The sequence below is a fragment of the Phaethon lepturus genome, unplaced genomic scaffold, assembly GCF_000687285.1.
Source record: "Phaethon lepturus isolate BGI_N335 unplaced genomic scaffold, ASM68728v1 scaffold31679, whole genome shotgun sequence".
Classification (NCBI taxonomy): Eukaryota; Metazoa; Chordata; class Aves; order Phaethontiformes; family Phaethontidae; genus Phaethon; species Phaethon lepturus.
In genome coordinates, this window is record NW_010564625.1 from 24,007 (window position 1) to 41,830 (window position 17,824).

At 35.4% G+C, this 17,824-nt stretch overlaps 1 protein-coding gene across 1 annotated transcript in view; it reads left to right on the plus strand.

The window, feature by feature from the left end:
- ITFG1 (integrin alpha FG-GAP repeat containing 1) overlaps positions 1–17,824 on the plus strand; it is a gene marked incomplete at its 5' end in the record, with an annotated part of 83,360 nt that overhangs the window by 20,576 nt on the left and 44,960 nt on the right. The window contains 2 exons of the mRNA XM_010294932.1: positions 2,366–2,427; positions 4,791–4,875. Coding sequence (XP_010293234.1) covers positions 2,366–2,427; positions 4,791–4,875 — 147 coding nt within the window. The remainder of the gene's footprint in view (positions 1–2,365; positions 2,428–4,790; positions 4,876–17,824) is intronic.

Sequence of the window (17,824 nt, forward strand, 5' to 3'; positions counted from 1 at the left end):
TTTCTCTTTATTCAAATAGCTCTACTGTAAGGGTACTATAGGTGGTACTATAGGTGGTACTGCATTTTCACATTGAAGAAAAGATCTTATTTCTTTCTTTTTTAACTGACAAGTTGTCATAGTATGCTGCATTAGTATGGGTTTTAAAATTAAGAATAATTGTTAAATGAAATTCCCATCACATGTTGAAACGGTTAAGAGATAGTGCCGTTTTATTTGTGCTGTTTTTACTTTAAATGAAGTTTGGTTTAACCCTAAACAAATGATTTAGAGCTAAGGACTTTGTAATACCCCCAGCATAACTCATATCTGCCTTTTGTATTTGTTTTTTCCACCCTAGAAGCATAACTGTATTGCATAAAAACTTGATGCATTTATTTAACCTAGTAATAACCAACTGTTCAGAGCTGAATTTCTAACATAATAATACTGGATGAATTATGTCTTGTGTTGGCAGCTATGCCATTTTGTCTAGTTCTGGGATAGAGTCACAAAACAGTATAAACACAGCATTACCAGAGGGAATGCTGAGTTAATGCTCCCCAGGATCTCTCCTTGCGTAGAGGACTGGGCAGGGAGGATTGGCGCAGTGGCTAAAGGTGAGAGGTCAGCGCAGCAGCGTGTGAAACTGAGTCGGAGACGTGGTGGGAAAACAGTCAGAGTGCCAACAAAACCTCTGCTGAAGGTTAGGCAACCTGTTATATTTGCTAATCACATGCTAGTCGCTTGCTGTGTACGTAAAGGTAACAGTTGAGTCTATTGTGGCATAATCTGCAAACAACGTAGCCCATAATTAATTCAAATTGCAGTAGGAATTACAGCATGGATATACTACGGCCCTGCTTGGAATGCTTATTTGAACCTCAGAAACTCTTTTCAGAGATTTAGTGGCATTTTGGCTTGTAGGAAAGTGAGTTGAGGCTTCTGTTGTTCCATGTTTCTCTTTTTTTTCCTGTTGTTTTTGCCTGTGAATGTATTAGATTTTTAACTATTTTTCTGGTGTATATTATTAATATTACTCTGGTAATCATCAATATTGCACAAACTTCCTTCTACATGAAAAGTTAAAATTTGAAGTTTATATATGCTTTCTAAGTTATGTCTAGGATATCTTCAGGTTGTTTCTCTTCTGTCTCTTGCCTTCAAGAAATACTTAAGTATTAATATAATTCATTGCAATGAAGCACACAATCATGCTTTTCCTGTGTATGCTCTAAAGGAAATTGCCATTTCAGGTATTCAGGGGAATAAAATTAAATGAGTACAACTTTCAAACTGGGAAGGGGGAAGGAACCTGTAAGCAAAATCTTTGGGTTTTTTGTATGTATGTGTGTGCTTTTTTGTTTGGGTTTTTTTGGCTGGTTGGTTGAGGGGAGTGGTTTGTGGTGTTGGTTTGGGTTTTTTTTTTCCCTGGAAGGCAATACCGTGTATTGTATCATTTGAAATTCCGTGTACAGCAGTCCACCTGCTTATTCAGTAAACCACCTCAGGGTAAAGTGTTAAGATTCTTTTTAATTGTTTTTCTTTTCTGCCTAAAAAGTAACTGTTGTGTTCTAACTCAATAGTGATTTTTTTAAATTGCAAGGGAGGGGAAGGAGGACAATGAAAAGGAAAACAAGTGCTTAAATCTAAAGGAATAGTTTTCTTAAAATCTGGACTTCTTAACAGTAGACTTTTTTTTTTTTTAACCCTCCCTCCCACCCTTTTTTTTAACCTCCTTGGTAAAGCTTTTTCTTCCCTTTTTCCTAATTTGGGTGCTTTCCTAAATCGCAATGAATAAGATCCTCTTTAAGTAGGCATTGTCAGATAAATAATCTGAAGCACTGTTTTGATGTTTGAGAGTAAAGGAAGCCTGAAACATTTCTCCATCTCCTTTTCTCCTCCTGTCAACAGTATATCTGTTGCTTAATTCAACATATCCAAAATAAAAGAATGGTTGGTAGTTTTTATTTTGAATTTTGACTTAAAATATAACTGTGCATACTTTTTTCTAGCTTTGAGGTCTCTCTCTGTCTTTACTAAGGAACGTTCGTCAGTGTGCATGTATAACATCCAGCACTTACTAGCTCATGTGAGGCTAACTTAACTTCTGTATAAACTATACAAATGCGGAAGTTGAATACAGAAGGTATATTTATGTATACAGAAGAGTATGAGGGTTAAAAATAGTTTTGGGGTTTTTTGGTTTTTAATCTTTCTTTCTTAATATGTATACATCTAAACATCACTGGAATAGAATATATTTATAACTCATATAGGCAATATATTTTAAATAATTTATATAATATATGTTTATTAGTGATCAAATATTTGTGTGTGTAGTCTGATGTTAAATACTTTATTTCTCTTATGTTTTTCCTTGCAGATTTGTTCCTTACTACATCACCAAATTCACAAAACATTCAGTTTGAGACATGGGTAAATAAGGTAAGAGAGAAAACCCAAATAACCATTCTGTTAAAACACAGAAAAGTTTAAAAAAAAAAAAAAAAAAGTCGTCATCTGATAATCTTTGTTTTAGGAATGAGTGGAACTGATGTTAAAAGGCACTAACTGCACTATTGTATTCAGGCTGCAGAATATCACTGGAGGAGATCTTTCACTCAGCATTTTTTTTTAACATGACTACTAAGTCAATCAATCAGACTGCCTTCACACACCTTAGCAGGACTCCTGGTGTGTCATCAGCTGTTCTAGGAAGTTACTGACACTTAGCATGGTGATTTATGAGGAAAAGGCTGAAGAGATTTTTTTTTATTATTATTTTTTTTATTCTTGCTGTCTCAGAGATTTGATTTCTTTCGGTAAGCTTTTTTAGAACTATGACTTCAGGTCTCGGGTAAGATTTTGTGGGACAGAAGTTCAGAATCTCACTTCTAACTTGCAATATGTTCGCAAGTTACAGCTGAGAAAATCCTGGGTCCTATGTTAACTGAGTATCACAAATGCAATTCAAGGTTGGGGAGAAATAGGTCAATGGAATTCAGTTAGTTAATTGAGATTCTGCTTTTGTATTGCTTAACCTGGCCAGGGTCAGTGAAGAACCTCACTGTTAACAATAATTAATTAAATTAGTTGACTTGAAACTAAGTGTATCCTTTATACTAAATCCCTTATCCAAAAGGACTATAGTTAAGAATCTTAGCGTGTGTATGTTAAACATTTACTTTTTTGTTATAATAGAAAGTGCTGCTTTAAAAAGCTAAGGAATGAGTTTTGGGCTTTAGTTAAACTGAAAATTTCTCCATTGTATCACAGTGAGTCACTGAAGGGCACGGAACGTATTTTTGTCTGTGACAACATGGCCACCTTCAACATGAAGGTGCTGAACTGAAAACATAAATAATAGCTGCTAGATAGTATCTGAATACTAATTTTTAGGCAGAAGTAATGAAAGCTGTACCAGACACCTTTTTTTTTAAAGCAGCAAGTCATGAATTCTGTATTTCTAGCTTTTATATAGACTTAAAAATGAACTGGTTTTGACTTTGATGATTTTAATTCTTGAGGGATTGAGTGTTAGTGACTGTGCAAGGCATTTGACCCATAACCTGTAGGTGGTTTGGGGTTTTTTCCTTACAAATTTTGGATTTTCCAAACACAAATATTCTAAATATTATCCTTCATTATATATTTTGTATGCATAGATTTGCTTATCTTTAGAAAGACAGAATTCTGCTCTTTGGAATCAATTGACCCAGTAATACATATCATACATATAAAAATACATGTACATATACATCAATCTTAAAAGACCTTAACTGATCCATTAAAAGCTGTTAAATTGCTCTACAAACTTAGGCAAAGTAATTCCCTTCACTGATGCGCCATAAAATGCTTTTAAAATACTTGCCTAATGAGATACATGCTTTCCTGGCCAACTGAGCACAGGGCCTAGTCTTCTTTTCTGCATGGAAATGATTTGCATCAATTTTTTTTTTTCCCCTTCATCTGAGTCATATTAAATTATATGTCAAGGTAAAGATATATAGTCAAACCTCCACGTACTAACTGCCTCCAGAGTTGCATCTTCAACAGCATGGAAGTCTACAAACTGAATATGACATGAGTAAGCAATATGGATAACTGTACATAATCCACAAAACAGTCTCATTTGTCTCAGTGGCTTTATGTACACTTGTGTGCATAGCACTTTATATGAGCTGATGGCAGCGGCTGGCAAAGTGGGCCTTAGGTCATTTTTACTTGGTTAGAAAAACTTAATATTTTAAATGGTTTTGGTTGGTTGTGATCCGGTTCTACAATAAACAAGGATCCAGCATTCCTCTTGTGTCTTTCTGATGAAATACTGGAATATTGTTTTTTGCAGTCCTAGCTTTTAATAATAGACAATTAAAACAAGACCTAAACCAGACCTAGTGCAAAATTAAGTTATTTCCTAATTAGAAGGACGCTATTTAACACGTGTGCAGGTGTGTGTTTCTGTATTGCATATTTCTATAAAAATCACATGTCAATATGCATAAATGTGCATTCAGTATTCATAATCACTTAATTATTATTTAGATTATGTTGCTGAAATAACCCAATCTTTTTCTTATAACACAGCAAAATACATGAACAACTGTATCTTAATATTACTACTACTGGATTTCCATAAGATTCCATGAAGGACTAGAAACGCAAAATCTCAGTCCCAATTTTCCAAGAGTGCATTTTTTTCCATAGCTGAGATGTCTCTGTTATCTACTTAAGCGCTTTCTTGTTGATGTTTATTTTATCACCAGTCTGCAATTAAGTTTTTCCATCATCTTTGTCCTGTTTGATAGGATGGGAACTTCTCTAAAGCTGGAAACAGTAAAGAAACGCCTAGTGGTGTGAAAGTTGTTGGACAGTCCGTGTTTGCGGATTTTGGTGAGTTTTACTCTTCTAAACTATCTGGAGTTTTTCTTTCACGTTTTGTTTAGCTACTCTAAAGCAAAGAAGAAATATAGATGTTTAGTTCTAAAAGTTTGTGGGTTGGGTGTTTTGTGGTTTTTTTTTACTTTTTTTCTTTAAGGTCTTATATGTATCAGGGTTTTTTCCCTAATCTTGCTCAGGAGATACTATTTGAGTAAATGTTCATAAATTCTTCACTTGTACAAACCAATAAAGCCAAAATGTAAATGAATTAAAATGACTTGCATAAAGATTGATGAAACATGGTAAAATCTTAATGGTTGTAACTGAAAATTCTGGAAGGCTTTTGGACAAAAGATAAACTTAATTTATATGTAAATCTATTTTTGCAAGGGTTACTGAAAGCCTATATTTTTCTGTTAGAATGTACTTTTTCAGTCAATTATGTCTTATCAATGTGTGGGTTACATTATGTACAGGAAATGTTGGTTTTGTAGTCCAAAAAATACTTTTTTTTTCTGTGCACTAAGATAAGAATTTTGCAATCCAAGAGAAAGTGCTAGAGGCCTGATTCTGCTGACACTGCTGAATGTAAATAATTTCGTAAAGAACTAATTTACTATATTTATACAACATGCTAGTTAATTGTGAGACTGAGCCTGTCTTAAATGTTGTCAAATGGTAGCCTTGTTGCATCATTTAGATTTAAAATCTGTTTTAAAGAAAATGACAATTTTTTAAATTAAAGGTCACACTCCATATTAGACCCAGAGCACAATTCTCTTGCGCTGTGCTGCCACTTAGAAGTCTTCTTAAGAGTTCTAGCAAAGCTCTTCCCTGATGTGTAACTGTAAGGCACCTCTGCTGGGTAGTTAATTATCCCTAGATCCCTATCTGGCAGCTATGGATGAGGTCACAGATCTATACTAAATGAGGTAAGGTAGAAGCTGAACAATGCTCTAGGCTCTTCTGTGAAATGTTTAACACATTTTCTAAAATATTTGTAAAAGTTTTTGAAAATTCTTTTACTGTTTATCTACAAACACTTGCGTATATAATATCTGAAGGAAAGAATAGAATACTACTTTTTTTCAGTTAAAAAATTTTAAATGTCTTGGGGTTTTTTGTAACCGTTTTCCAATCTGATGTTCTGAATAATGAGCCTTAATAGGTACCAAGTAGAAATCAGATATTTTATTTATCTTTAACAATGGCAATGTTAAAGATAAAAATGGAAAGCAATCTTTATGTAGGATAATTTCATCTCTCTTAGGTAGCTAATGAACCCAAATGATACATCATAATCCTAGAAATTTATCGTAATTAATGAAATTCTAATAAACCCTGGGATATCTTTGCAAAGCGAAGTGGAACTGTTCAAATGTTAGTTAAAATTTTGAAAATGTGAATAACTTGAATGCGCAGTGATATAGCAGTGCAGTCCACTGTGTGGTTTGGTACAGCCAAGGTTATGAAAGACAATGGGCGGTAGAGCGAGCACAGCCATGGGGGGCTGCTCTTTTGAAGTTCCGTCACCGGTTGTTTGATACCCTGCTCTGCTAAGTATCGTCAAATTCATAAGCAGTGCACTAGAGTGAGGCAACAGTAGAGCAATCTATCTAGTAAGAATGAATATAATGGGATAAAAATGCGTGCAAGGACTTAAGAAATGCATGCAAATAAATGTAGAGGGACAGCATATGTGACAAAGCGGATACAGCGGCAAGAATCAGCAGTATCACCTATGGGAGGAGATGCTGGATTTTCAGAAGCTGACTTTTTGGAGCTGGTTATTCTGAAAGATCTCAACTATTTCATCCCCAAGAGAGAACACCCAGCACAGATCTTGCAGTATGAGGGCCTTGCTTCCTCTTCCTGAACAGCTACATACACACTATCATCTTTATCTTCATTCCAGATCACTCAAGTTCGTCCAGGGTGAAGGGTGGGATATGGTTTAACGGTCTTTCTGCCCATTAATTTTCCTAAGCAAGCGAAAGGAGTGCTATAAATGTATGTGTGTATTTAGACAGAGGAACAAAGTTTATTCTGACAACTATGGAAATATTTATAACCATGATTTCAAATTTACTATTTTAATACTATTAGGACTTTAATCTTTCTTCTGTTGTAACAGTGGGTAGGAAATTGAGTAGTGCATCAATTCTTTTTTTCTTCATCTTCACAGCATTAATTTAAAATGATCAGGACAACAAACAGTTATTTTCTCATTGAACCAAGTTTTAGAGAGTGTTGACGTGACTGTGGTACTAAACAATGTGTATGAGTAATGAAGGCATATCATTCTAAATTCTATGTTCTTTATGAAATGCAGTCTGAAGTAAGTTGAATAATACCCCAGCACCATCAAAAAAATCATGCCTACAGCTAAATAATTCTGTGTAAGAGTGGCTATACAGTAATTGGTTGGGGGGAAAAAAAAATTAATGCAAAAGAGGATCTTAGTTGAGTTTGGCTCGTGTCCATTTTCATTCCAGTGGTTTTTGTTCTGCACAAGTCTAACAATACAAATGTAAAATCTCATATTACTAGAATAACACTGTATCAGAGTAACTAAATTTACCCACTGTGCTATGTCTGCATATGTTTAGATGCTTCAAAGGTAGGCATTTATCATGCAGATTCTGCTTGTAGTGAGCTGAATTTAAAGAAAATGCCCTACTAGAAATGGTTTGTCAGACCTGAACATCTCCTTTTTTCAGTTTTCCCTGTTTCAAAAATGATGAAATAATGATTGTCGTAAGTCAAAGGAAATTAAGGTACGATGATTTGCTGTTTGAAATAGTAATTTGGCTACCTGTAATGGGGCCTGAAAGAAGTTTCATTGCACAACAAATCAAAATAACATAATGAAAATGTAAAATGAGATGCATTGGAAGGTTGCACTGCCTTCCACCTAAGCAGCTTCTGCCAAACTGTGTGATACACTAAGCAGAACATACCATAGCGCTCTCACTTTGCTCTATGCGTGCTGCAGTCATCTTCACTGTTGGCACTGGGATACAGCTGCTGTGACTAGAAACACATTCAATATACAGTCACAAGCCTGTTAGATTATTTATGTGTTGCCGGCCTCTCTTTTCTTCCCATTCTTGACATTTTCTGTACCTCATAGCTGATGCGCCAGCCCTGCCATTCGCTAAAGGTCTCAAAGGATTCCGTATTTCTCTGTGCTTTCACTCTCTGCCACTTCTCAGTTACTTAACCTTGTGCATATTAGACTCTGGAATTATGTCAGGTCCAGACATGAGCTTGGGAGTATGTCATTTGTGCTGCCGCCTTCTCATTTACACCCACCTTTCTATTTGTACACTGGTGCACTTCTGCAGTTCAAGATTCTGATTTATTTATGGCTCATACATCTTAGCAAAACAAGTTTTCTTTCAAAAGGTGACTTTGTCTAACAGTTCCTGCTTCCAAAGTTTTATCTGAAGTACCCTTTGTAGCCATAAGTATTTACCTGTCATTTGGAAAAAAAGGGGGGAGCTTTGAATAAAATCCTGACTGAGAACCTCCAAAGGCAAGTAATTTTGGGTAAGGTTTCCTTTCTTAAACTAAGCAGGTTGAACAACAGCTATCAGGTATAAATTATTTAGATAAGTGGATCTGGAAAAAAAAAACAACTATTAGGTGACTCATGAGAAGGTGTCATAGATGTTAGTGTAATCTTAGCACCCAGTGTTCCTGAAGTACTCAAATAATGACGATTTTTTTTTTAATGAAAAAGATATGCAAATGTATGTTTGTATACGTCTCTATATATGTATCTGTAAGGTCTACAACATTTCTGTTTATAGAGATGTGTGTGTATATTTTAATGGAAAAATACACAAAAGCAGCTGTGTATATATATATCAATATATTCATGTAATATAGTAGGCCTTAGACTTTATGTCTGAACTGGAACCTCAAAAACAAGTAGCACTCCCCTCTTACACGATAGCAATGATTTGTACATTAACCTGACCAAAGGACAGTGAACAACTGACAAATTTGTATTGCCCTTTTAAAAATAAATCAGAAATGCTTTGTGACATATTTATTACAAATGGCGTTTCAATTGGTTAAGGTGAGCAGAGCTGGACACTAGAGAATTCTGCACTTATTTGGCTGACACATTGCTCCAAACAAGTAAGAGCTCTTCATTATTACTTTTTCTATTCTTCTCATGTCACTGTGGTAATTGCAGTGCAGTGGTTGCTATAGCAAAAATGATTAATCCTCCACTGTTGTTATCTGTATGCTAGCAGAGGCTTTTTATAAGATCTGCTTGTACTGTCTTTACAGGAAATCATAGATGTTGGCTAGAATCCTGATAAATAATTGCAATTATAAAGAGTTTTCATAATCATCACTTAAAATAGTGGAGAATTTTGTATTTGTTAAAGAAATTTCAGGATTTCAGTGGCGTGCTCTGAAAATTACCAATTCTTTTTAGTAACAAGATGAATGTGAACCATATTTTGGACACACAAACCTGCTATTTTCTTGCTACTTTGAAGATTAATGAAATGTGTCTTTAAAGTTGTGACCCAGAAGCAATTAGCATATCATATTGTGCTGTTTATGAAGTCCATTGATTCCTTTTTATAGGAAATGAATATATAACTGCTGTTCAGCTGTGATTGGTTCAGCTGGATGGGGAGATTGATAAATCATCCTTCGTGATACCTGATCTAAGAATGTAAAAGTTTGATTAATCAGTAGTGGATTTTGCTTAGTTTAGGCAAAGAAATTTTTTGCGGCCTGTATGTGAAGAGAATAAAACGTAGCTTTTCAAAACCAGACTAGATCATACTGTTGATAGTCCTCATAAGTAAATACAACTACTCTTACTTTCTCAAAGTAGCATTTAGCCAACTCCACCTCAGTTCTTTGTCTTTTAGTCACCATTTGTTTTCACAGCTGCTGCTGAGTCTTTATCTCTGTGGTTTTCCCTAATTTATGAAGTCTGTGTTTACTCCTACTATGCAGACTTGCTTAGTTTTTGACAAAGCATGGACTGGGATTGTTAAAGTTCCAACCAAGTCTTTTAGGGACCTGAACTCAGTTTTTTCTCGTATTTAAAATCTAGTTATCCAACTAAGACAACCTTCTCTGTTCTTAGCCCTACGAAAGTAATTGAGCTGTTTCATGTATGTTAACTACTTGTGTGACACACGGTAGAAATTAATCATTTTTTTGTAGGAAATGATAGCTCATTATTGCCAGTTGATGATGCTTAAAGAGGAAAACAGAGTGCCTAATCTTTGGGTTGTGTGGTTTTTTTTTTTAAACCATTCATTGCACTGTGCAAAATGCATTTTGGTGAAAGATTTTTGTTTAAAATAGACTTTGATTGTCCTGCAGCTGATGATACCTTAAATGCACTGCTTTTTTACCTGCAGTTGCATTTCGATTTTGTAGCTTTTAGTTTTGTGTATCAGCTTTGTTTTAGCATCTGAATGTCTTTAGTTTTTTCTTTCTCTTCAGAATGCTGCATCCTCAGATGTAGTAGCTGTGTATCAAAGGAAAATTTTAATGGTGCATTTCAGTAAATAACTCCCTTCATAAAGCATTTGTCTGTTGAGCACTGTATTGTGAAAATATATTAGTGCTCCTGTAGTCAATAACAAGATTCTCTGAGAACCTTAATATGCAGGAAGACAACACTTCTGTGTTTGAAACACTCTGCGTAGGAGGAAAACTGTTCTTACTGTGATGAGTTTGGGTGAAAAAGATGTAAAAGCTGATGGTAATAAAGAATTCTGAGTGACTCTAGGTAAGGAAGATGTCGTTTTACTAACAGATGCACTTCAGTTCATCTGAAACAGCAGTGCATGGAGACCTGCCAACTTAATTGCCACTTGTGTTTTGAGTCCATGAAAGTGTATTTAGAAGCTAAATCTGTCTTACCTGGTAACTGGTAACCAGTCATGGTGTGGATCTGAGAATAGGACAGACACGAAGTTGAAGCAATTGTGCAAAGTCCACCTAGGAAACTTTTGAATACAATTCAAAAATCGAATTCTTTTTTCAGATTAATCTTTGACCCCTTCAGGAGGTTATTTTTCCATGCATCTCATCCTTACTGTTCTTCCCTATCACATAGTCATTTAGTGTATACCATCGTTTCATATTGCTCCTTTTGCTGTTTAAAATGCTACATTTCCTGATTCTTAAGGCATCTGTCCTGCTGTGACACCTACAGAAATCCCACGTTTCTGAACTGTTTCTCATCCCTTTGCCACTAAATTATAGCTGGGTACAATTGTATCAATGTTGTTATCGAAAATCCAAGAGGTACTTTTTCTAATACAGTTCTTGTTTTCCCTGTATTTGCAAAGGGTACATAATAAATAATATAATAAAGTCATAGTTGGGATTATAATTGTCTAATTTTGCAAGAGGAAAATATTTTAGAACATTTTGGCATGTTTTGGCACCTGTGAGAGTGCTATGTGATGGGCTGAGACTGGCTGGAGTTACAGCCATAGGTGACATGTTACTCGGTTCTCTTTAAGTAACTTTCTATGTGTACTTGACTCCCTTCAAAATATAAACACTAATTCTGTTGTTTCTTTCTCTCCAAGTCTTTATTATGACTTGGATACAGTGAGATATTTTTGTCCAGTTAATTTTAAACGTAGTTCCAAAGCAGTGTCCGTTTTGGCGGGGGGGAAATGAGTTTCCCGTATCTTGCGAAGTTCTTTCACATGTTGCTGACAAATGCTAACGTCTCCTGGGAAAAAAATTGATGTTGCTTCATACTAGCTTTTGTCAAAGAGGTTTGTACGTTAAGAATTACTTTGCTTTCTTTCTAATAACTAGTCAAGTGGTGCATGTGCCACTTGCTTATTCATTCATTGTTGAACAACTTAATCGCCTCACGATTGAATTTTTCTTTGATAATGTTGACGGTTAACATAAAAAGAACTCTCAACCCAAAATGTGGTCACACAAGTGGCTTTCTTTAATTAGTGTTATCCCCATCATTTGTTGCCATGTGAGGGTTTAATGCCATATGGGCTTCCTAAATGTATAACATCAGATAGTTCCAAGCTGTACAGTCAGGCTTTGTAGTTTCTGTTTTAACAATATGAAATAGTTGGAAATAGGGATTTTTCAGCATAAACTGCAACAGGAATTTCAGTGCTACTTTTTGTTTAGCGTGCAGGGGCGTTCTCATTTTGTATTTAATCTAATTTCATTTTCCTGCGTGGATTCCAGTTGGTACATTTGATATAGTCTTTCCAGTTAAGATAGAAGGCTGCATCTGATCCAACAGTGCAGGCTGGAAGTCACTTTGTGCAGTTTGCTGGCACGCTGTGTTTAAATGCTTTTCTTGCACTGGAGGTGTGAATATGGATTCTTTGGAAGGATATAGACAGACTTAGTCACAATTGATTTAGTGTGAAGGAGAGTGTTATAAGGGCTTCTTTAATGTTCACAGAACTTCAAATCATCTGTAAAAGCTCTTTGCATCTGTTTTTTGAAGTTGTGAGTCACATTTTCTAAAAGCAGCAGACATTGATTCTTTTAGTAATGCATAATTATCTTAGTAATTTATGGTAATTCTCTCTTTCATGACCATCTCGTTGAACACCTTAGGGCAGAGAGTGACAAAAAAACTCTAATCATCTTATTACTTCAGAACATAAATTTAAGATAATCAGCTTTCAAACAAACGTTTATTTTGTTTGAATATCAAACTCGGTTGTACTGGTTGTAGTTGTCTTGCCTGCCCTAGAAAGGTATTGTTTTGAGCACTACCATAACACGGCTTTTTCCTCCTTATTTTTGTACTATTCTTTAGAACTTTAAATGAAAGGCTCATGACAAAGAAGAATGAGAACTGTGCAAAGCCATGAGGGAGAGATGTGAGCAAGCTATATGTATGGTGAAATAAAAAGCATATAGAGCCTCATTAGGATGTATTGTATTAAACAAGAGATGCCTTATACTTATTTGGGCTTTAAATCAATAGCAGAGAAAAAACTTCTTGGCTTTTATTGTACTATGTTGAGGACATTTTTTTTATCTTATGTTCTTGAAGGGAATTGGGGAAACTGCACTGACAGAAGGTCTATAATAATACAGGGTCCACAGCTAGTTTGAATGTGTATTCTCAAGAGAGAACAGTAGGTTCTCAAGGCATGAGGACTTCGTGGTATCTTGCTTTTATGTAGCGACAGGTTCAGAACTGTGAAAGCTAGACTGTTTTCACTGGCTTAGCCTGCATAGTCAGCTTATTTCTGTTTGCCAGAAAACAATTTCTTTTTAACACACCTGTAATAAGTTATAATAATCAGTCTGTCATCTCAAAAAAAAAAAGAGTTGATTCCACTTTTGTTTTTAAAGGAGCAGAAGTAAGATTACACTGCAGCAGAACTACATAGCTGTTTAAAGTAAAAATGTTTGGATCATACACCTACCAAAAGCTGTTTTGCTCTTCATAACTGCAACTTTATTTTGCTGTATTACAAACCAGTTTTGAATTAAGTGATCGTGGTACTTGTCACTTCCCCAGGTTCTGTTTTTCTTTCAAAGGCCATGTTGTAAAGTACATCATATAAGCATGTGCAATGAATCTAATAACCCTTGAACTTGGTTGCAAAATACCACTTTTCTGATCTTTTTCTATGTTTTTAAAGGAATTCTAAGATTTGGATTGAGTATTTTTTGCCTACATTTACTTATGCTAAGTGAATAACATGCGTGTTTGCTTTAAAAGCATATCTCTGATACAGCTTGGTTTGGGAAGAAGTTCAGTATGTATGTATCTTTTTTCTTAACGTGTGAAAGAACTTCATAATTCACCAGCAGTCTTTTCTTAAAAGAAAAAAAAAACCAACAGTTTGCTATTAGAGAGTTCCATTCTATCTTTTCTCTGTTGTAGGGCCTGCTGCCTATTTGCCTATTCAGTCTAGTTACTTTATATATAGTTCTTTTTAATTATGGATAGATGTAGGTGATAAGTTAGATACCAGACAGAACTGACAGATTTCCCCTTGCCCCCTCTACCCCTCAAAAAAAGTCTATGCCAATGTGAGGTGATAATCCAGTTGGTTCAAATTGGAAGGGCTAAAACCTAGTAGACCTGCTACAGCAATTTCTTCACTGTCAGAGCTGAAACTACACAAACTCTAGAATCACCATTACGAATTAGCAGGCAGCACATCTACATGTAGATGTGCAGTTCAGTGAGATACTAGGACCTTGGGGTTAATGAATCTCTCGGAGTAACCACTGAGGCACCATTTGCTATTTGTGCATTTGTTTTAAAGTGTGTGCTTATGCTACAGTACACTAGCATTGCATTTTGAACATATAACACTTTTTCATAACACTATGTTGTACTTAATCTGATTTAGAAGGGTCTTTATGCTTTCTCTCACTCAAATTTACTTTTAGAATAGATTTGAAAAGATTTGAGCTGTGTTTTTTTTTTTTTCCAAGTGTGAACATTCACAATTAATGTTAAAGCTGCAGCTGCAAGTATTTTTTTCTCATACAATCTCCCTGTATGAGGTGTGCTCCTAGTGATCTGCACAATCTGTGTCTTTTTGGTTATTCCTGGATTGGATTGCTAACACTTCGCAGACATGGGCAAAACGCTAGCAAGAAGGCTTTGTGTCCCGGGCTTTTTGAAATACAGTGACGGGGAGTTGTGAGTAATAATTCTCACATGATTCCTAGATGGCATAATACTGCTAATTTTGTCTTTGCGTATTTTGACATAAGTACAGATTTGCAGCTGATGAGTAGGTGAGGACTGTTCTTTTTCTAGCCTTTTCCACTGCCTGTAAAACTTGATCTTTATTAACCGTGTAGTTCTTTAGTATCACAGTCAAGCCAGAATTGTGTGTTGAGAACATGCTAGCTAACAGTTGAGTCTTTATTGGTAGTCAAATATGGCTTAAGTTGAGATGTGCTAGCAAAGGACGTTTGGAGTCTAGAGTATGTTTAGCCTCATATATTGCTGCAAATTCCATTGAAGTTGCAAGTAAGCGTAACCTTGAGATTTCCAGCAGTTTGAACTGAGATTGTTTAAAATCCATACGGTAATGGATGAAAAAATGCTAAGAGTTACAGAGTTCTTCAGTAAGGCAGATTTATAAAGTGCCCATTCTTTTGTATACTGTAAATGTTAACAAATGTATGTTGGAAAGTTAGATGCTTTAATTGTTCTAGCTCTCTTTTGTGATGTTGTTCTTAGTCGTTGTGTTAGTCAGCAATAATGGGCACAATTCTCATTCACAGTATATAAAACATAGTAATTTTTAATTATGTCTAAATAAATACCTAGTTTTGAAAAATAATCTTTTTCAATGTGTTAAGCACATAATAGGTAAAATACTTGCAGGTGTACTTTAATCATCCAGTATGACAAGTAAATTCAGGAAGTAATTTCTCTGTAAATCAGGTACCACATTGAAAGCAACAGGAGTTAATTTTTTCAAGTTAATACAAAAATGCATGGAAATCTCTACACTTAGGAGCCCCATGAAGAAGTTTTAAAGGAGGTGCTTTTATTTAGATTCTGCTTTCTAATACCTGCTTTTGAAGCTGGTAATTTTTCTGTGTCTCAACTGTGAAGGCGGTTCTGCAACGTTAAGCACTTACAAATCAATACTTATGTGGTCCAAACTTATCCTTTCCTTTCCCTGCTCCTGTATTTCTATTTTCTTCAGTGTGCTGGTGCTGATTCTTAACCTGATTCCACAGTGAGCCATTCTTGAGCTAGATCAGCTGATGGGAGCCATGCACTTCTGAAGGAGGAGGGAAGGAAATGGAAGTGCTTTTAGACAGCTCAGCATCCTCGGTCGTCTCACCATGCGGTCACCTTTATATGAATCCCACAGCCTATATCGCTTCAGAATAAGTGTCATACTGTAAAGCCATATAAAATCTATTTTATTAAAATATCAATTTTTAAATACTGATCTAAGGAATTGAAAATTTAGCAAAACACACCAGCTTAGTATAAAATTTAGTTTCAGACATCTATGCTTAATACAAATGTAATCATACTAATTTATTGGACTAATATGTTTATGTCTCATTTCTTTGTGATTTTAAATTCAGCTGAGCATGAGTTTAAAAAAAACAGAACAAAACCCCCAGCAACCAGTCTTCATAAGATGGATATCTCTGTCTGGAAAATTTTTGGAGGCTGGATACAGCAGTAATTTGAGATCTAGGAGACCTTAAGAATGGCCCCTCAGACTCTCCAGGATTTTTCTTGGGAAAATTTATTTTTAAAACTGTGCCATAAATTCCCAGCAGAATTGTCTCTTATCTTACAAATTTATTTTTTAACTCTTGGATTTTTAAATATATGTTACACAGAATTGAAGAGAAATTGCAAATGAAAACAGGAGCCTATAATAAAAGTTACATAAATGGACCTGTACTTTCTGGTCAAAGGAATTGGGGAAACTGTCCTTCCGATATGGAAAGTGTGTCATATTATTTTGAGTTGCAGGGGAAAAGGTGTGTTGTTTGATGCATATTTACCTTCTATTCATTCTTTGATTGTACTGAATTATTTTCATCAAATCTTACTCTTAAACTCGTAATTTATCTAGAATGCTGGTACCTGTAAGGTGGTGGCTTTGTATCTAATTATGTGAAAGTTCCATCCTTCTTACTGCCCTATAGTTTCATTATTCTTCAAAGCTATGTAGGTTGTTCTTGTCAAGGTACTGCAGTATTACTGAACATTAATTACCAAGACTATCAAACTGAGTTATCAGCATAACAAGATGAATGTTTGCAATTTTAAGTAGAATCAAACATTTTATATTCTCCTCTGCTCCACAGCATAATTTAAAATGAGAACATCCTTGTCCTTGTCCCTTTCTAACTAACAAACACAAGAGAAGAAGTTAGTATTTGAAGGTTCTTTGTCCTCATGCGTCATTGAAAATCTTCTAAAATTACTTTAGACTGAAACTTCTGTAGAAATGTGATTAGAAGATTAGGGCTTAATTTAAATTTTATATTTCACAAAACACCTACATCTCTGCGACTTAATCTGTTCTAGCAAAGCCTTCAATACTTCCATAGTTTATCATTTGCAAATTAAAACGTTTCTCCCATTTTAAGTTTAGAAAAAGCCTGAAGTCTAAACAGGATTTTATTCCAGTCCATGTAAGCAAAAATTAAAGTGAGTAACATGTTTTAATTGTTGTTCTTGAATGATGCAGAAGGAAAAAAAAAAAAAAAACAACAGCTTCAGAAGCTGGTGCTGAGTTCAGACTGGTCAAATTTAAAAGTTGCTATGTTAATTCTTCTATTCAGTGGTAACTTCCTTTCCCGTCTCTTCGGATGCAAACTTGCTGGATTTCTACCACCTGGGCTACTCAGCATCCTAAATTGCCTAGCCTTGATACCAGAGCTGCTGTGATAATTTGGGAGGGGTTTAGCGGTGAGGTAAAATAATTCATGAAGCAGATGGGATGTAGGAAACCACTAAAGGTGACTGGCTTTATCACTTAGAGATATTTGGGCAAGCCTGATATTTTCATCACTCCTCCTCCCCCTTATAACCCTACTTTCCATCTCCCAAATTCCTGATGTAATAAGGGAGGGATCTAGAACACTTAACTATGCACAGATACAGATATATACAAAAAGGAGGTTCAGCTTCAGAGATATATGATTTGGCAGGCTGAGAAAGCGTTTCTTATAGTACGAGTAGAGCACGACAGAACGTTTAGGCTGTGGTCAGTAGTATATTGGGAAATGAATAAGAGATTCAGTGCCTTTGGCAGATGACCTAGTTTTTGCATATTAACTAAAGAGGTTTCTTCATGCGACTTTATGAAATCCGCTGAAAATATTAACACCAAGCTCCCCAGAACTGTATGGACTAAGGGGCAATTGAAAAGATGAATTTTTTTATTACAGTATGAACTTCCATTTCATAGCCCGGAAGAGCGAAGTACGCGCAACATGC